Source organism: Stegostoma tigrinum, chromosome 7 (assembly GCF_030684315.1).
Source record: "Stegostoma tigrinum isolate sSteTig4 chromosome 7, sSteTig4.hap1, whole genome shotgun sequence".
Lineage (NCBI taxonomy): Eukaryota > Metazoa > Chordata > Chondrichthyes > Orectolobiformes > Stegostomatidae > Stegostoma > Stegostoma tigrinum.
The window spans coordinates 7,025,422-7,046,273 of record NC_081360.1 but is presented as its reverse complement, the minus strand read 5'-3'; the positions used below and the strand labels follow the sequence as shown (position 1 = coordinate 7,046,273).

Sequence of the window (20,852 nt, the reverse complement as noted above, 5' to 3'; positions counted from 1 at the left end):
TGTTCGGAATGGGGGTTTCCTTTAAAATTACATGCTTTTAGTATTTCCTACGTAGCTTGAGACCTCATTTAATGATGTTATATTAGTAACTCGCCTTCTACTAAACTAAGCAAAAGATTTATCAGACGTCACAGTACCCCATCATGAGTGTTTTTGAAAATAAGAATTTTGTTCTTAGAGCTTATGAAAATTAACCTTGATATGGAGGTGGACAAAGGGCAACCAGTCATCCTGGCATCATGAATAGCTCCCCCTGGTCATTGGTCAAAAGGATTCAGACAACTGACTGACATAGCATAAGTTAACACCCCTAGAACTAGGGTAAATCAACAAGTGCTTTGAAGCAGAGGGCAATCCTCAACAGGTAGTCCTTGTAGGTAGTCTGCAGAGTTGTCTTCTCTAGCTGCAAGATGGAACAGAAAAAGCAAAGAGTTCCCTAATACCTCAACCAGATCGCAGGATGCTGTCCCCACAACCTCAACAAGATCACATGTTCCATGCCGAGATAGTAAGAACTGCCAATGCTCGTGTCAGAGATAACACAGTGTGGAACTGGAGGAACACAGCAGGCCAGGCAGCATCGGAGGAGCAAGAAAGCTGAAGAAGGGTCCTGATCCAAAACGTCAGCTTTCCTGCTCCTCTGATGCTGCCTGGCCTGCTGTGTCCTCCAGCTCCACACCGTGTTATCACATGTTCCATGCCAACAGCTTGTGTCACCTCTGGCATCAATGAACTATTTCCAATTATCATGGTCATATACTTTCTTTATCTAATTAAACAAAGTATCATATCTAAACTTATGCCTTCTAAACTCATATGAACAGGTTGATCAGAAAATGTCTACATTATCAGAAAAGTGCTACAGATCATTGACTTCCTCTGATTAGATAACCACCCAAAATTAATGTCTTTCTTCCCATATGGCTGTAAATCTCTTAAGGTAAATGAATCCACACTATTAAGCTTCCATGTATTTATAATGATTGCTGGTTTTATTCAGGTAAGCTATGAGAGTGACTGGAATGAGAGACTGTAAATACTAATAGAATTGAAAGTGAAAACACACTATCAAGAACATTTCACTTTGCATTTATCTTGTGCTTTATCTGACTGGAACCTCTCAAGGTAAACAGGTACAAAAAGTGTAAACATTTTGCACCATTAAAATCCTCTCTGTCAATGAGGGCATAAAACAAATTATGTGGCCATCGAAAGATTTTCTCCCAGTGGCCATAGCCAACAAGTTCTTATTTGCAGCAAAGCAAGAGAGCAAAAACTGTAATTGTGGATAACTGGGGAAACATTAATATTCACCTTAAAGAGCGAAGTACAATAGGAACAAAAACACACAAGCAACTTTGCACCTGAATGTGAAAATCTGAAACGTCTTCTCTGAATGTGAAAAGCTGAAACGTGTTCTGAAACGCGCCTCACAGACTAGCAAACAAACTGAGTAGGTGTTCTGCAAAGCAGTCCCCAAGCCTCCGCTTGATTCCCCCGCTGTGCAAAGCGGTCCCTAAGCCTCCACTTGGTTTCCCTGCTGTGCAAAGCGGTCCCCAAACCTCCGCCTCAAGCTTGGGGACCGCTGTGCAGAATATGCTCAGTCCACACTAAACAACTGCACCTCCCAGTCGTGAACCATTTCAACTTCCCCTCCCATTCCTCAGACAACATGTCCATTCTGAGCCTCCTGCTGTGCCACAACAATGCCACCCGAAGGTTGCAGGAACAGCAACTTATATTCCACTTGGGAAACCTGCAGCCCAATGGTATCAATGTGGACTTCACAAGCTTCAAAATCTCCCCTCCCCACTACCACATCCCAAAACCAGCCCAGCTAGTCCCCGCCTCCCTAACCATTCCTCCCACCTCAAGCCCCACCCCCATCTCCTACCCACTAACCTCATCCCGTCCCCTTGACCTGTCCATCCTCCCTGGACTCACCTATCTCCTCCCTAACTCCCCACCTACACTCACCTTTACTGGCTCCATCCCCACCTCTTTGACCTGTCTGTCTCCTCTCCACCTATCCTCTCCTCTGTCCATCTTGTATCCACTTCCCCCTCTCTCCCGATTTATTTCAATACCCTCTTCCCCTCCCCCATTTCTGAAGGAGGGTCTAGGTTCGAAACATCAGCCTTCCTGCTCCTCTGATGCTACTTGGCCTGCTGTGTTCATCCAGCTAAACAAATATATGAAACGGATATGGAGAAATGTCGCAGATTGGATTCAGAATTGGCTGACCCTTAGAAGACAAAGGGTGGTAGTGGACGGAAAATAATCAAAATGGTGTCAGTTACAAGTGGTGTACCACAAGGATCTGTTCTGGGTCCTCTTCTAGTTGTGATTTTTGTAAATAATTTGGGGGGTGGATTAGCAAGTTTGTGGACGATACAAAGGTGGGTAGTGTTGTGGACAGTGCGGAGGGCTGTTCTCGGTTACAAAAGGACATTGATAGGATGCAGAGCTGGGCTGAGAAGTGACAGATGGAGTTTAACCCTCGAAAGTGTGAGGTGATTCGTTTTGGAAGGGCAAACTTGAAAGCAGAATACAGGGTTAACGGTGGAGTGTGGAGGAGCAGAGGGATCTTGAGGTACATGTTCACAGTTCCCTGAAAGCTGCCACCCAGGTGGATAGAGTTGTTAAGAAGGCGTACGGTGTGTTAGCTTTCATTAATGGAGGAATCTGGTTCAAGAGCCGTGAAGTTATGCTCTAGCTATTCAAAAGCCTGGCTCAGCCACATCTGGAGTATTGTGTCTGGTTCTGGTCGCCTCATTGCAGGAAAGATGTGGAGGTGTTGGAATGGTGCAGAGAAGATTTACCAGGATGTTGCCTGGAATGAAGGGAAGGTTTTACGAGGTAAGTTTGGGAGAGCTAGGGCTTTTCTCTTTAGAACAACAAAGAATGAGCGGCGACTTGATAGAGGTATACAAAATGATCAGAGATTTGGATAGAGTAGACAGCCAGAGACTTTTTCCTTGGGTGGAGGTAGCTTTTATGAGGGGTCACAGTTTTAAAGTGAGTGGAGGTAGATATCGGAGAATGCACTGCCGGAGAGGGTAGTGGAGTCGGCCTCACTGGGGGCATTTAACCAGCTATTAGGTAGGCATATGGATGATAATATAAGGTAGGGGTGGAGGTTAGACAGACCTTAGGATTAGGGTAAAAGTTCGGCATTACATCGTGGGCCGAAGGGCCCGTACTGTGCTGTACTGTTCTATGTTGTTCTGTAACTCTATTTTGATTTAGACCTTTCTGGCTCTCCCTACCCTATCCTCACTTTTGATGGTTCACATTGCCCATAAATAGGTTTTGCATATAAATTTCTAATTGGCTGCACAGGCAATTTACTGGTGGCGGTTTAAAAATAAATAAAAAGTCACAATGATTTGGTGACGGGAAAGTAGCTTGGTTGTGACATATAACATTTCTGGATATAAAGAGGAAAGCGACAAAGCAGATCCATACGGGGGCTCCTGTGGTGCATTAGTAGTGTCCCTATCTTTGAACCAGGAGACCCAGGGAAGTTTCATAACATTTCTGAACAGGTTGACTCAAACATATTATAAAACAGGAAGATGCATAGTGTTCTTGAGGTGAAGTGGTAGTGACTATAGTTCTGATACAGGAGGCCCAGGGCCTACTTGCTTCAGAAGTCTAACATAACATCTCTGAACAGGTTGATTTAAAAAAGCAAACCAGTGGATATAAAAGAAAATACAGCAGACTCACAGGGTTCTTGTAGTACAGTGGTAGTACTCAGCCCTAAGTCATAAGACTTGGGTTTGAGTCCCTCCAGCTCCCCAGGTGTGTAATGACATCTCTGAACAGGCTGGTTAGAAAATATTACAAAGCAGACCTGGGGGCTCTTGTGCACAGAAATAATATTCTACCTCTGAGGCAGGAGGCCCAGGTTCAAGCCCTATTTACTTTAGAGATATGTAATAACATTGCTGAACAGATTGATTAGAAAATGAAGCAGATCCAGTAGTACAAAATGGCCAAATAAAGCAGACCAAGAGGCCTCTTGGAGCATAATGATAACGTCTCTACCTCTGAACTAGGGGGTCAGGGATGGATCTGTCCAGGCCTTTGTAAGCCACAAGAGTGTCTTCCAAATATAGGCAGCAGCTGATAACAAACAGCCCTCATGATCCAATGCCCTGCAATCTTCAAAAATCTTTAAATCCTGGCCTCTTAAAAAAGAGCAAAGAAAATTACAGCACAGGACAGGCCCTTCAGCCCTCCAAGCCCGCACTGACGTGCTACCCATCACAACTAAAACCCCCCCCTACCTTCATATATTTGTCAAGAAACCCTTTAAAAGTCACTACTGTATCTGCTTCCACCACCTCCCCTGGCAGCAAGTTCCAGGTGTCTACCATACTCTGTGTAAAAAAACTTGCCTCATACATCACCTTTAAACCTTGTCCCTCGCACCTAAACCCATTTCCCCTGGTAACTGATTCTTCTACCCTGGGGAAAACACTTCTGACTGTCCACTCTGTCTATGCCCTTCATAATCTTGTAGATCTCCATTAGGTCTCCCTTCAATCTCCGTTGTTCCAGTGAGAACAACCCAAGTTTCGCCAACCTCTGCTCATAGGTAATGCCCTCCATACCAGGCAACATCCTGGTAAATCTTTTCTGTACCCTCTCCAAAGCCACCATATCCTGCTAGCAGTGTGGCGATTCAATATCTCGACTTCCTTCATTGCCCAAGACAATGGCAATCATGCCTTTAATTCCATAGCATTGAAACTCTGGATTTCTCTCCCTTTACCTCTCTACCTCCTGATAGGTTTCAGAAGCATTTATCATGCAAACATTTAGTCATCTCTTCCAATATTTCCTCATGTGGTCCAGTATCCAACTTCATCTAATAATACTCTTGTAAAGCATGAAATGTCTGATAACGCAGCATCAGAAGTAGTTCAACCAAAGTACAACAGATGATTTCTGAGAAGAAGGAGACATCCTATGAGGAAAGGTTAAGCAGGTTCAACCTACCCTCATGGACTTGCATGGAATCAGAAGTGATCTGAGTGAAACACAGAAGATGCCAAGGGGACTTGTCAGGAAGAGATGCACAGAGAAGATGTTTTTCATTATAGGAGAATCTGGGCAGTCTCAAAGCAAAGGCCTATCATTTAGATGGAAAGGAGGAGGAATTTCTTCTTTCAGAAGGTCATTAGTCTTTGGAATTCCCTTCTCCAGAGAGAGGTGGAAGTTGAGTCTGTGAACATATTCAGGGCAAAGTTAAACAGACTGGATTAACAAGGGAGTCATGGGTTATGGTAGGCAGGAGGAAAATGGATTTCAGGCCACAATCCAATCAGCAATGATCTCTTTAATGGCAGAACTCAAAGGACTAAATGGCCAACTCCTGCTTTCATTTGTTATTATTGTATTAATCCAAGTTACTCTTGCTGGATGTTCTATATTTGGAAAATACAAGTAGGCAAGCTGAACATGCAAGGCTCAGTTTGTTGCCCCAAAGGCACTCAGATGGCTACAACTTGCACAACTTCTATTTTGTTCTGCCAGGCCGGCACATAGCATCAAGCTAGCAATAATCAATTGGGATCTACCAATCATCAGATGTGAACTTGTGATCACACCATTTAAAAGTTGGCAAGATTACACCTCTCAAGGTTTGCATCGCAGCTTATGCGATCTGACATTCTTCTGCGTTAAGGATGTATTAATAGATGTGAATTCTGTAAACAGAATGTTGATTATACAAGCTGACACAGTAGTGTGAATAAAAAAAATCTTCAACTGCCCCCGCTTCCTTCTAAGGAAGTAACCCAGAGAGAATAGTTTTCGGTCTGATACAAGCCGACAAGTAAACAGTGTGACCAGCCATGCCGAGAAAAAAAGGAGCTATTCTTGGCAGCCAGCGCATACAACTGTAAAGGTAACTGCTGGAAGTCAAGGCATTGAATGCTAGCAGAATTCTCCAGGAAAGGAATCAATCCATCTTTGATAGATACATTTATACATTCTGCTGCAAAACAAATGGCTTATTCATGCCAAACTGCATGGCAAACCTGAGTAACTACCAGCGTGGTACTTAAAGAGGCATTCTCTTTAAAAGCGCCAGTGTCTCAGAAAAGCATATGATGCAATAAATTGCAATACGTGTAAAGGAAAAATGAAGACACTATGCTTGTGGAATTCTGAAGGTGCTAAACTTGAATTTGCTGAAAAACTCTGATAAAGTCACCTACAGGCGATTGCTTAGTAAAATTAAAGTGCATGGGACAGGAGTAATGTTTTGGCATGGATTAAGGATTGGCTAACAGACAGAAAACAGAGCGTAGGAACAATAGGTCACTCTCATGCTGGCAAGCTATTACTAGGGAGCTAACACAAGGATCAGTACTTGTGCCCCAGCTGTTCATAATGTATATTAATGATTTGGATTGTATTGGTTTGTCACATTTGCAGATGTTATAAAACTAATTGGGAATGTGTGCTGTCACGAAGATGCAAAGTGGGTTCTCAAGAGGATTTGGTCAGACCTAGCGAGTAGACAAGAACATGGCAGATGGAATATAAATGTGGAAAATGTGAGGCTGTTCATTTTGGTCAGAGTATTTCTTAAATGGTACAAGGTTGGAATGTGTAAATGTATAAAGGGAACAAGCTCAAAGATAGTAAGAACTGCCGATCCTGCAGTCAGAGATAACACCGTTTGAAACTGGAGGAACACAGCAGGCCAAGCAGCAGGAAAGTTGACATTTCAGATTGGGACCGTTCCTTGCTGTCCTTGTTAAGTCATTGAAGACTAACGTGTAAGTGCAGCAAGCAACTGGGAAAGCTAATGAAATGTTAGCCTTTATCCCAAGAGGGTGTAAGTATACGATTGTATCAGACTTTAGTTAGATTGTAACTGTGTGCAGTTTTGGTCTCCTTATTTCAGGAAAGATATTATTGTCATAGAGGAAGTGCAACCAAAGTTCACAGACTTGTTCCCAGAATGGTGGGACTACCCTATGAAGAGAGACTGGGCAAACAGCATTCTCTAGAGTTTTGAAGAATGAGGAGTGCACTCATTGAAACTTATGAACACTTCAGGAACAGATAAGATTTATCCCTTGGTTGGGAGGTCTAGAATCGGGGGGGGGGGGCACAATTTCAAAATAAGAGGAAGCACTTGAGACGAGATGAGGAGAAATATATTCTACAATTCCTTTGGAAGTGTCCACTGGAAAGCAGAGGAAGCTCATTCTTTGAGCATGTTTAAATACAGGTTGATAGATTTCTGGTTACCAATGATGTAGAAGGATATGGGGATAATGTAGAAAAAGGCTGTGATTATTGTCAAAGCTCCCACACAAACAGCTGCAGTGCAACATAACAGTTTATCAGAATGCAGCAATTAATGTTGTTGCACCTGCACAGATTCTCAAAGCTGCTCCCTCTGATATTTGCTGAACTTCATCAGTTCTGAAGGATCCTCCATCAGAAAGTCACTCCAAAAAGTTGTGAAAGGAAATGTCTATATTTTACTTTGATTAGTGTTGAAAAATGGGGTTTCTAATCCTAATCTGAAGATCTGGGCCTATATGTACTATGTGGCTGCATTGAGAAGCATGTTTTGAACCCAAGCAATATTCCACATGTAGTTTTCCCTCTCATTATTTGATAATAATGAATTAGAACAGAAATTTCAGAGATTGGCATATAGTGTTAGTAAATAGGAATGTAAATTACAATGAAGTAAGAAATTTACAAATGGATATGGTGAATGGGTCAAAATTTGCCATATGAAGTTTAACATAGGTAAGTTTGAGGTTGTCCATTTTGGTTGAAAGAATAAAAACACAACTTATGATCTAAATGAAGAGAAACTTCAAAATGCTTCATGCAAAGGGCACTGAGAATCTTTGGGTATTAGCCACAGAAAACTTGTAAGTATAGCAGGTAAAAAGGAAAGTAATTTGCCATTTATGGCTAAAGGAATCAAGTATAAAAGCGGGAGGTGGTGTTGCAACTCTACAAGTCATCTGGAGTACTGCATACAGTTTTGGTCCACTTGAGGAGGTATGTAATTGTACTGGAGGCAGTTTAGAGGAGGCTCACTAGATTGATTCCAGAACTGAAAGGTTTCTCTTGTGAAGGTAGGTTGAGCAGTTCAGGCCTATACTCTCACCAGGGTTCACAAGGATGAGAGGAGATCTAACTGAGGTATACAAGAGGCTGAAGGGAACTGACAAAGTAAACAAAGAAGGGATGTTTCCTCATGTGGGAAGATCTAGAACAAGAGATCATAGTTTTAAGCCAAAAGGTGGCAAGTTTAAAATAAAGATGAGGGGAATTACTTCTCCCAAAGGGTTGTGAATCTGTGCAATTCACAGAGTGTGGTGAATACCAGGACAGTAAATAAATTTAAGGAGTTTAGTCATTCGTTGAAGGGTTATGGGGAGCAGGCAGTAAAGTGGAGTTTAGGCTGAGATGATTGTAATCAAATGGCAGTAAAGGCCTACTGCCACTCTTATTTCTTATTTTGGTGTTAATTGTGTATGATCAATCCCAAATACCATAATCAGTGCCGCAAGTTCTATATACCCACAGAACGCGGATATTCCCAAGAACTTACACTGCAATATTAGTTTCTAGAGTAAACAGTACTCCGCATACTTCCACTTGCCAAATAAATTATGGAAAATGTCTTTTACATTTGTGAATGAGTGTGTATCAGTGGTCACTAAGATAATTTTTACAACACACAGAGGGGAAAAGTTCTTTGACAAACACAAGTTTGTGTAATACTCCTAATTCATTTTCTCCAACTAAAACTGTACATTGTGACACCATTATTCATTGCTGGAACGATGACTGAATAATTTCCCTGGCAAACACATTTGGAGACCTCACTGCTGCACTCGACTGGGGTTAATACTGCTCACTTAATGTGTATGTAACTATCTCCAATCACTGCATGTTGCTGGAGGTATCATCTGGCATTAACCAGAAAAAGCTTGCAGTGGTTACGTTTATGACATCTTCATTAAAAAAATGCAAAAATAGATTCTGCGAATGGTCTTCGTTTCTTGGAATATAAACTGTACTTTCTCAATGCTGACCCAAGTCTCAGTCCTTCCTGACAGACACCATATAGTCAATAGTGATGCTGCATAATTAAGTTGCCCTAACACTGCATCAGGTAACAGACTACCCAGGATTTATCTCACAGTCTGACTACACAGCTCAAAATGCTCTCTCCAGGAATACGTCTCAACAGTAGGGGCCAAACCAGTAAGTGTGTTACTGGTCCGTATCGAGAAAGTTTAAAAATTTCACATATTTACTGAATTCTTAATACTATCAATAAATATTCTGCAGTATTAATTCTAGTCCTGCATTCTCCAGAATATTCCTACTGTACGCATTCAGATTATCCCATGTTATGCCCCTCTGAGTTCTCAAAATAGTATGGATCCATCAGCAGCCTGTGAGATGTGGAAGTGATATTTTCTGTAATGGTTAGTACCATTATGTACTTCGTGTACTCTTTGCAGGCCTTGCCTGACCATACAGACAAAGTAGGCAATTGCCGAGGGTGATACATTTTAACAGATACCAAATTCATCATTTTGAATGCCAAGTTAATAAAAATAAAATTTCATTCTAGATTTCTCATTTTTCTTTATATTGGATATTCAAGGTCAGGCTTTTCTCTATGACATTACCTGAGAACAGCAATGACCAGCTGGAATAAGAAACTGAGTTTCTAAAAATCGATAGGGGAGGCTGGTTTTGAAAACTGTATGAGGGGGGCATGGACGCTAGAGATCAGAGATATACCAGATGGAGGAGAATGGCAAATGCAACGAGAGGGTGACACGAACACACTGATTAGACACACAGCAATGCAGCTGACTCTTAACTGCCCTCTTATACATAATGAGGGAGCCACATTCGATTAGCATTAGCTTTACTGTCACCTGTACTTGAAAGAGTTCAGTGAAAAGTTTACGAGTTGTAATTTACAGCGCCACCTTAGCTACAAAGGTACCCAGGTGCATTCTTAAGTACAAATTCTTGAGGAAAACAACTTAGAAAAATAAAGAAATACAAGTATTGCATTACAGATCATAGGAATAAATTAGAAAATTAAAGAAAGAAAAGTTCAGAATAACACACCTTCCAACCAAGTTGAGACCAGCATCTAGCTTCTACTCCACAGCAAGAGAGAGAGCCAGCAAGAGAGAGAGAGGGCGCACAAGAGAGTGAGATTGGGTACTGGGCTGAGATAAACATGGTGACCAGGGAATGGAGGCAGGGACAAAGACTGGGGAGTGTGGCAGGGACAGTGACTGGGCATGGGAACAGTGATTGGAGAGAGGGGGCTAGGACAGTGACCAGGGACCTTGGGCAAAGACTACTGTACTGACCAGGGTCTGGAGATTGGGAGACAGAGGCATACTCAAGGACATGGGCTGGCAGGGATTGCACTGACAGAGTGATTGAAACCCCAGACCCTTTGCATAAACATTGAAAAATTGTTTGCATTGGCAAATGAAAATGCAGGCTTCTCTTGGCCAAAGCTGGAGGAAGATCATTCAGCCAAGGGCTATTAAACCATACAATCCTTCAAAACATGTAAGGTAGGTGCTGGAGTTTGATTTTAAGGAAAGGAAATGCGGTTTCAAAACTAAACACAATGGAATCCGGGAAGAATGGGGGTGAAGAACTATACGAGCACCAAGATCTGACATGAAAATTTCAACCAATTCAAGATCCTGAACTCAGAAAATGCCTTAAAATGACTGATCCAATGTACCGTCTAGAACAGGCTTTAGCTTAGTGATGTGAGCTGTCTCCAACTCTACTATGTAAAGCCTGGAATCAACCTGGACCGTACATAAACTTCTCAACATTACAGCATATTCACTCTAGTAACAGTTACCTAAAACAAAGGTTCCAGGTTGTCTATGCTCAACAGATTGCCTAGCCTAGTGAAAAATCAGCATGTCACTTGGACGGTCTATTTTGAACTGCAATGGCATCAGAAAGCAAGGACATCTGGTCTTTGTTAAACTGTATTCCCTAGGCACATTCAGAAGTCATCATGCATGGAGCAAGTCAGAAATACAATGTGAACATTAATGACCAATTATGATATTGGCTTAATTGACTTTGGAATGTTGACCAAGATATCAGAACTCTTTGTTCCTCTTTGAATAATGCTGTTGTATCCTGAATATGGACCTGAATGGGTAAACTGAGCAGAATCTGAAGGACAGCAGCTTTACTAAAGTAGCATTTTCTTTGTTCTTTGTGGTATGTTAAACCAGTGACTTTCTGATCCAAAAGCAACAGTCTAATCAATGAGCTAAGCTGAACCTCAGATGAACGATATTGCAGGGGTGGGCTGAGCAAGTCAAATAAAAAGATCAATGAAAGAATAAAACTAAAATTTGAAATTGACAGGATTAGGTCAGTTTTCAAAGACATTCTTTTCTGTTAACAACATCAGCAATAATTTACAGTAAGTCTAGACACACTCCAGAAAACAGTAAAATAGAGCGAGCACATGTAAGTACTCTTGCTCAGTAATGCAAAACTTTCCACATTTTGATCATCCCCTGCTTCCTTTCTTGCTGAACTTTCATGACAATCCCACCACTGTGAAGAATTTCCTGTTATTGCTCAGAAACTAGCTCCCCAGAATGTTTGATCTGGGTCATATTAAAATGAGGAAATCAATGGCCAAGTGGTATAATCGTGAGACAATTAACCCAGAAATTCAAGTATTTTCTGGAAAATCGCTCCCTTTTGTACATAGAAAGGCCAAAATCCACATCAGAACAGAATTATAATTTGACTATTATAAAAATGAAGTCTTATCTTTAATAATCTCAGGCCATCAACACAGCTCACAACTTATTCCCCAATTTAAAATAAAGCCTGTTTGAGCAGTCCTTGAGTCCTTAAGGCCATTAGCACTTTGGGGCACTTCCTTTGACATGTGTCCCAAAGTACTAATGGCTTTAATAAAAACACAGATTCAAAAAAAAACATACTTTCAGCAGTGTAAGCCCGGGAAACTGTGGATATGCTGCTAGACAAGAGCCAATTGGTAGTGCAATCTAACTACCCCTAATGCAACCCTTGGAACAAAATGCTCTTGCAAGATGGCAAACCTAAAAAAATGCAAGCACAAACCAAAAAACACTGCCAAATCAAGAGCAAAATGTTCTTCCTCCTAAAGTCTCCCAAGTGACACTGCCTGTCCTTCTACATCTAAACAAAATTTCAGTTCAACACACCCCCTAAATAATTAGAATAGAATGCATTATTCCTGCACAGCCCATGTACCTTCCTGAACTTCTCCATCTGTTTGTATGTGTCAGGATCCAACTCCTGAGAGACATCCTTCATCCAGAGTAACGCCCCCCTGTACTCTGTTCGGGACTGTTCCATCCGGTTCACCGTGAGGAGAGTATCAGTGACTGCTCGTCGCCGGAACGTCTCCACTTCCTGCTCCAGTCGGACTAGAGGGACACGCAGTGCTAACCTGGAATGAGCAAAGGCAGGAAGCGGATGGATTTCACAACACCAGACATATTTAGAATATTAAGTAAAAACCAAAAGTATTGCGGATACTGAAAATCAGGGAAAAAACAACATTGCTGGAAAAGTTCTGCAGGTCTGGCAGCATCTGTGAAGGAAAAAAACAGTTAATGTTTCGGGTCTAGTGACCCTTCCTGTAGAATTTAGAATATTAGTATTCAGGGAATGGCGGAGGGGATCATACTTAAAACCAACATATTGCTGGTTTTTCTGATATTCTTAGTTTCGCAGTTCTCATCACTGTACCTAGCAGTGGGACCTTCAACCACTTGTACTTCAGTCTAGGTCCGGGCATTACATGTATCTGGGTCAGGCTGCTTCTCAGTGCCCACAATGGGCATTTAAAATGTTATACATTTCTCCAAATCCTTAAGAGATGATGCTCAAGGAAATGCCATCTTTTTTGCAATGACATCCCACATTACCAAACATGCAACCAACTTCAGCACCAGTGTTAAATTTATCTTCCCTGCAAATCAACACATATAATTTTTCTGAAGAAGGGTCTCAACCCGAAGCATCAGCTTTCCTGCTCCTCTGATGCTGCTTGGCCTGCTATGTTCATCCACCTTTACACTATGTTATCTTACATCTAATTGGCTCCCAGAATACCACTGCAGAAACAAATTTCCCAAACAATTTTGGACTGAAATGTTTACACAACAGTGGATTCCATAAATTCAGCATCATCTTAGAATCGTTCCATGGATTGTATTGTTATTGCAATAGAAACAGTTACCCCTTACCCACAATGGGCAGCTTGAAACTCAAGTCTTCAACTGAGCCACAACACGCATTCAATTTACTGACAAATAAAAATTGTATGGGCTCAATTATCATCAGAGATGAAATCACATGGAGTGAACATATATCCACGGATTATTTCATTTCTCAACCAACAGCATACACGTGGAAACAGCAGCCATCAGGTGAGACAACAAGTACAAGGGTGAGCTGAGTCTGGTGAGTGAGTGTACCTTTGCTTTGCAGAACCACACAGGGCTTTACTGGTAGCATGCATCATCCTGCCAGCTGGGGTTTTATCTTGCTCGCTTTGCCCCTTCAGGAACATGCCCAGCTCGTTCTCTTCCTGGGATAGAGCTGCAAGGGTCAAGTTAGACAGCAATTACCAGTAAAATCACAATGAACTGTCGAGATACATGGTCACACAGCTGTCCTTAAAGATAAGAAACTCTAATTTAGAATGAAAGAGCTGGAGAAGCTCGTAGGTATGGCGGCATCTGTGGGGACAGAAATAGAGTTAATGTTTTGACTTCAGTCTGATTTCTTCAGAAGAGTCATATTTTGTTTGAAATTTCGAGCACCGCAATATTTCACATATTCTAATTTAGACTTTGCATTTATAATGCTGCTTAAACAGAGCAAAGGACATTCAAAGGATCTTAAGGAAACAAGGACACTCAAGACGACAACACTAGGGATTACGGCCAAAAAGTTAATCAGAGAGTATTAAAGGGGATCTTAAAAGAGGAGTTCTTCCTCCTCAGCATTTGATGCCTATCCCTATCTGTCCTTGAACACAGTGGTTAGCCTGTCATTTCAGAAGGTGACTAGAGTGATCACATTACCACTATGCCAGGTTTGGGGACGGTCAACAAGACAATTTAATGAGGCACATAAGCAAAATACTGCAGATGCTGGAAATCTGACACAAACACAGAGAATGCCAGAGAAACTCAGCAGATCTGGCAGCACTTTTAGAGAGAAAAACAGAGTTTCAAATCCAGTATGACTCTTCTTTAAAACAGAGCTTGATATAGCGGGTTTACATCTTTGCAGGCTGCCAGTGGTGATGAACCAAGGAGGCAATAGAGCCTAGAAATCTAGGGTGGGGGCAGAGTGCAAGGGAATGCTGTAGGGCTGGAACCTGTTGCACGTATGACAGGGTGAAACCACAAAGGGACACAAACACAAGGGTGTGGTGCCAATGGGCCATGAGCCAATGCAGATCGACAACTCAAAGATGACGAGTCAATGTGATTTGGTTGATTTTGAGGGGACCAGAGTTTTAGATAAAGTGAAGTTTACACTGGATGAAGATTGGAAGTTGGTCAGGAGGACTTTGGGGTTGTGAAGTCTGAAGGTGAAGAGGCCATTGGTGAGGAATCCAGCAGCAAAGCAAGGACACTTAAATTGAGAAGCATGGATCTTTTGCAAAGAACTGAGCAATGAATAGTAGACTCAGTTTAGGCATGTAATCTCTTGCTGCTTTCACAAGGCAACACTTTATACAATGTACACTGCAACAGACAGAATTGAAGGCTGATCACCTTAACATTGTCTAAATTCCTTACACATCATTATCAGAATCACTCAGGGAGAACGCAAGTACTAAGGTTAAAGGTCCTAGCATTGGCAAACCTTGATCTGACATTAAATGGGGCAAGTCTAAACATATTATCACTGGAATATTAATCCAGAGACACAGATTATTGTTCTGGGGACCCAGGCTCAAATTTGAATGCAATAGCAATCTGGAATTAAGAATTTAATGATAACAAAGAAATCACCATCAATTATTAGAAAAATCCATTTCGTTCACTGACATAAACCACATTAGGTGATTCACCTTTATTGAAGGAAATTGTCTGGTATATATGTAAATCCATACCCACAGCAGTGTGGCTGACTCTTAGTCATTGAGTCATAGAGATCCACAGCAAAGAGAAAGGCCCCTTTGGCCCTTTGCGTCTGCACCAGTCAGAAACAATAAAATAATTCTAGTCCCTTTGGCCTATAGCCTTGAATCACAAGTGCACATCTAAGTACTTATTAAATATTAAGACGGTTTCTGCCTCTACCATTCTCACAAGCAGTGAGTTCCAGGTTCCCACCACCCTTCGGGCGAAAACGCTTTTCCTCACATCTCCTCTAAACCTTCTGCCCCTTGTCTTAAATCTATGCACCATGCCATTAATCTCTCCATCAAGGGGAAAAGTTTCTTTCTGCCCACTCTATCTATTCCCCTCATAATTTTATACATCTCAACAATGTCCCCTCTCAATCTCTTCTACTATGTGGAAAACAACTCTAGCCTGTCCAATCTCTCTTCATAACTGAAACTCTCCAGCCCAGACAACATCCTAGAAAACAAAAACAGAAATTGCTGGGAACTCAGCAGGTCAAGCAACATCTGTGGAGAAAAAACATGGTTAATGTTTCAAGTCCATTGGCTCGTCATCACCGGGCTATAAACATCAACACTGCTTTCTTTCCACAGATGTTGCCAGACCTGCTGAGTTTTTCCAGCAATTTATGTTTTTGTTTCTGATTTCTAGCATCTGCAGTTCTTTATTTTTTTTCCCTGTTAACATCCAACAAAATCTCTGCGCCCTCCCCAATGCTATCCGATCCATCATATAATGTGGATTCCAGAACTGCACACAATACTTTAGCTGTGGCCTCACCAAAGTTTTATCAGTTCCTGCTTTTAAACTTTATGCCTTGATAAATAAAGGCAATATCCCACATGTGGTCTTAGCCACTTTATGCACTTGTCCTGATACCTTATGGATCAGTGTACATACACATCAAGGTCCATTTGATCCTCAGTGCTTCCCAGGGTCCATCATGTGCTCCCTTGCCTTGACTGTCTTGTCCAACGACACAAGTTCACATTTATCCCAACTGAATTCTGTTTTCCACTGATCAACCCATCGGACTAACTCATTTAAATTCTCCTGTAATCTAAGGTTATCTTCTACACTATTTACCACTTCACCAATTTTTGTATCTTCTGCGAACTTACTGATCAACCCTCCTACATTCAAGTCTAAATCATGTAAGTAAACTAAAAACAGCAAAGGATCTAACACTGACCTTTGTGGGATCCCACCGGACACAATCTTCTAGTCGGAAAAACACAACTCTGCTTCTTGCCACTCAACCAACTGTGGACCCAATTTGCCAAATTTTCTGGTAATGCCTGGGCTCTTAACTTTGCTATCAGTCTCCACTGCAGGACCTTCTCAAATTCCTTTTTGAAGTCCAAGTAAACTACATCTAAAGCACAGCAGCTCACCTACACATCTAAGCCTATATTTTAAAAGGGCTCTGGGCTATAAATGCTGCTCTAGTCAACAACACCAAATTGAACATGAATGAATAAAAGAAAATGTTGCAAGTTCTTGAGTGGTGGACCTTCACTTCACATTTGATCCAGCCAGAGATGACAAAACCCCTCATAAATCAGGCTTGGACAGGCTTAACCCAATTTATTTTGGCTATGGATGGAAATATAATTTGCACACACCTCCTCAGGCAAGCCCCAAGGTAGGCTGATGTGGGAGACAGAAGCACGAGGCAGATTCACCTTAGTGGAGGTGGAAATACTTTTGGAGTAAGATATGTCGTTGTAGCAGAGGAGAGAGGCCTTCACTCTCTGACTTACCAACCTGCAATTGACCTGACAGCGTATGCCACAAGTAATGAGTGCCTGAAATAGAAACTATTCAGTTCTTGCTGTTACAAGTGTGATTCTTATTAATTGGAGACGATCGTTTAAGTAGCATCGCACTAAAGCCAACACTATTATTTCAATGTAAGACAACTGAAAAAAATAACTTTAAGAAGTTATATTTGGAAACGAGTGTTGTGCTCTTCAACGTGAGCAATGTTAGCAGTACCACCTTGAACACTGGGTTTCAGTCATGCCCTGTCAGGGAGAGCCAGATTTTCCAGATCAGGTGCAGCATGGTTAGAGATGCAGCCTAAAATTTGCCATGGCCCTAATCCAAGTGGACACATTTCCACTTTTTATAGCCGTCACCCCATGGCCTGACTGCCAATTTATTGCTGATCACTCCCAAATTTGTTCAATTGGAACCAGGATTCAGACTGCAAAAATCCATTTCATGTCTTCTAGGCAGTTTACTGGCATCATTATATGACTACTAATTCAGAGACCAAGTAATGTTCGGGGAACTAGGATTCAAATCCCACTTGGCAGATGGTGGAATTTGAAATGAATGAAAAAATCTAGAATTAATACTCTAACAACAACCAGGAAATCATTGGCAATTGTCATAAAAGCTCATCTGGTTCACTAATGCCCTTTAGGAAGGGAAACTGTCATCCTTACCGGGTCTGTGCTATATGTGACTCCAGACCCACAACAATGTGACTGACTCTTCACAGTCCTCTCAAAAGGCTCAGAAAACTATTCGGTTTTATCAATCATGTGAAAGAAAGGAAGGATTGAAGACGGAAAGATCACCTAGCTTTGACTAGACACATCTAAACCAAGTGGACTGCAGCAATGCAAAAAGACAGTTCAGCATGAATTACCCACCTTACCAAGAACAACTAGGTTTGGGGCAATAACATTGGCCTAGAGAGCGATGGCCACATTACATAAAAGAATAAAAAAAGCAAACAGCAAATGTTTTAATCCCGTTAAACTAAATTAAAACATCATTAGAACCACTGAATGGTTACAGCGTAACATGCTCACTCTGGCTCTCCGCTGGAGCAAATCACATAGTCCCAATCCCTTAGCCTTGCCCTCTGGCTCTGCAATGCTTTACCCTTTATAGAAGTTTCAATATTTGTTTCTGTGCACTCATTTTGGATATGGTGATTATGGCATTAGGAATTTGGTCATTGGTGATGACGGATGCCAATTCACCCCAATTTTTGTTGTTCTACAGAAGCAGACTCACCATACAGCTCAACATATCCTGGTAGAAAAATGTGCAAATAGCACCACCTATAGACACAAATCATTTTGATACTTCTAAAGCAGAATCGGGCCCAAAAGCCTAGGTTTTTTATGATTCTACCAATTAAGATACAATTAGAGGCGCTTGCACCAAAAATAAAATTGGGATCAACGAGTTAGGGTTGTTATGATGTGCAATCACTCGCTAATGAATCTGATAGTCCACCTAGGACATTCAGTGTCACTGGTCATGGTTCTGTGGGTCCTTGCATGACTGATCTATCTTTTAGTTGGGGTGTAGCACATGCTATGGTATAGGCAATGAAGAAAACACAGTATTCTGTTTCCTGTCACAAGCACATCAATTCGGAGCAGAAGCAGGCCACTGAGCCACTTGAGTCTGCTCCGCCATTCAATAAGATCTTGGCTGATCTGTTTGTGGTCTAAACTCTACATTCCCATTCCTTTCCTCCTCTGCATCCACCCCACTCCTAATAACTTTGACCCCCTTGTTAGTCAAGAATCCATCTCTTCTGTTTAAAATATTCGATGATATCACTTCCATTGCTTTCTTGGGAAGACAGTTGCAAAGACTTGCAGCCCTCAAAGAGAAAGAAATTCTTCTAATTTCTGTGACATCAATGTATGGTCACAGGGAGTTTAGTAAAACATTATTGTTCAATGTGTGAAATTTTTATACATTGCCCACTTGAATTGGATTTGTCTTTTCAGACTTGGACTGTCTGGAGAAACAGCATTTTGTGCTGAATGGCACAAGAGTGCACTGCTGGCAGATACAGGTGGGTCACTACTGGTGGCAACAATTTAAGTTGATTAACAAAGAGCCACACAGCAGGTGATCCGCTAAATTGGGATTTTTTTTCCAACAGTGTATTAATTGGAAACGTCAACTATATCTAGTGACAACATTGGTACTGTGCTGTTCCAATCCGATTCAGACACTTTGATCTTGCTGGCATCATTGCACCAAACAAATGTAACACCTGAAGTCTCTTAAACCTTCTTTACTTTATCTGCTGTGATGACAAGGGGTCAACAATTTTAATTAAAAATGAACCAAATCTAATCCTGACAAACTCTGCATTGTGCTTTTAAATGCCAAGTCTTTCTCTGCTACTGCACCAGCCTGAGAGAGACATATCTGGTTGCACAAGCCATGTTCTTTCTGAACTGGATCCTGCATCAGTATAAAGTGGTAGATCAGACTGAGTTGCTTCTCAATGATGTAAGAAATTGGGTAGAGCTCTGGCATTCAATTTACACCATCGTAGGTAAGTGGAAAAATCTTAAGTGGACAGAAATTTACTTTAATTGAAGCATGGTATAGGCATCTACCTGGTCTATGATAACATGGCCTCATTCTACCCTTCTCAGTGCAAGTTCTTAGGGCACAGTACTTAAGACAAGTCTGAAATTGGATCAAACCACTTTGCAACTGAAGATGAATTCAATAAGTGAACTGCAGATGAAAAGAAAGGTATTCAATGTTTGGTCATTTTAAGTCATCTCAGACCAGTTGGTAGGTAGTCCTGCAGATTTTCATTCTGAATGATGATCAGGCTAGATGATACGTAGATTTGCTAATTCTGATGGCATCGAGTAAAGAAAGTCTTTCAATCATTGATTTAGTTCAAAACAGAGACTGATGCATTTCTAGTTACTAATGACATCAAGAATTATGAGGATAGCTTGGGAATATGGCATTGGGGTAGATAGTAGTAGACTCGCCAACCTTAAGGACTTTTAAATGGTCATTGGATAAACAAATGGATGATAATGGAATAGTGTTGGCTGGATGGGCTTCAGATTGGTTTTACAGGTCAGCGCAACATCAAGGCTGGTACTGCGCTGTAATGTTCTATGTTCTACAGTCATGTTTCAAAATGGCAGAACAAGGCTCAAAGGACTGAGTGGCCTACTTCTGCTCTATGTCCCTCCACAGGAGGCAATTGCCTAGTGGTATTGCTGTTGGACTGTTAATCCAGAGACCCAGAAAATGTTTTGGGAACCCGGGTATGAATCCCAACATGGCAGATGGTGGAATTTGAATTCAATTTTTGAAAACCTGAAATTAAGAGTCTAAAGATGACCATGGATCCATTGTTGATTGTCAGGAAAAAACCCACTTGGTTCAGTAATGTCTTTAGGGAAGGAAGCTGCCATCCTTACGTGGTCTGGCCTACATGCAATTCCAGATCCACAGCAATGTGACTGACTCTTAACTGTCCCTGAGCAATTGGGGATGGGTAATAAATGCTGCCGAACCAGTGACGCCCTCATCCCATGAATGATTAGAAAACCCAAAAGTTTTCTTTTCAACCCTCGATTCCACCCTCGGGCGACTGTGTGGAGTCTGCACATTCTCCCTGTGTCTGCGTGGGTTTCCTACGGGTGCTCAGGTTTTCTCCTACAGTCCAAAGATGTGCAGGTTAGATGGATTGGCCATGCTAAATTGTCCATAGGGTTCAGGGATGTGTGGATTATTTGGGTCATGGGGGAATGGGTCTGGGTGGGATGCTCTGAGGGTCAGCGTGGATTTGTTGGGCCGAACAACCTGTTTCCA

General features: G+C 41.6%; 1 protein-coding gene across 3 annotated transcripts in view; it reads right to left on the bottom strand.

Moving 5' to 3' along the window:
* The window catches only part of LOC125453942 (islet cell autoantigen 1-like protein), a 94,680-nt gene that overhangs the window by 52,694 nt on the left and 21,134 nt on the right, over positions 1 to 20,852 (bottom strand). For all 3 annotated transcript variants that reach the window (XM_059647025.1, XM_059647026.1, XM_059647024.1), the window contains 2 exons: positions 13,566 to 13,689; positions 12,334 to 12,532 (listed from right to left, as the gene is read on the bottom strand). In XM_059647025.1, the coding sequence (XP_059503008.1) occupies positions 12,334 to 12,532; positions 13,566 to 13,689 (323 nt within the window). The remainder of the gene's footprint in view (positions 1 to 12,333; positions 12,533 to 13,565; positions 13,690 to 20,852) is intronic.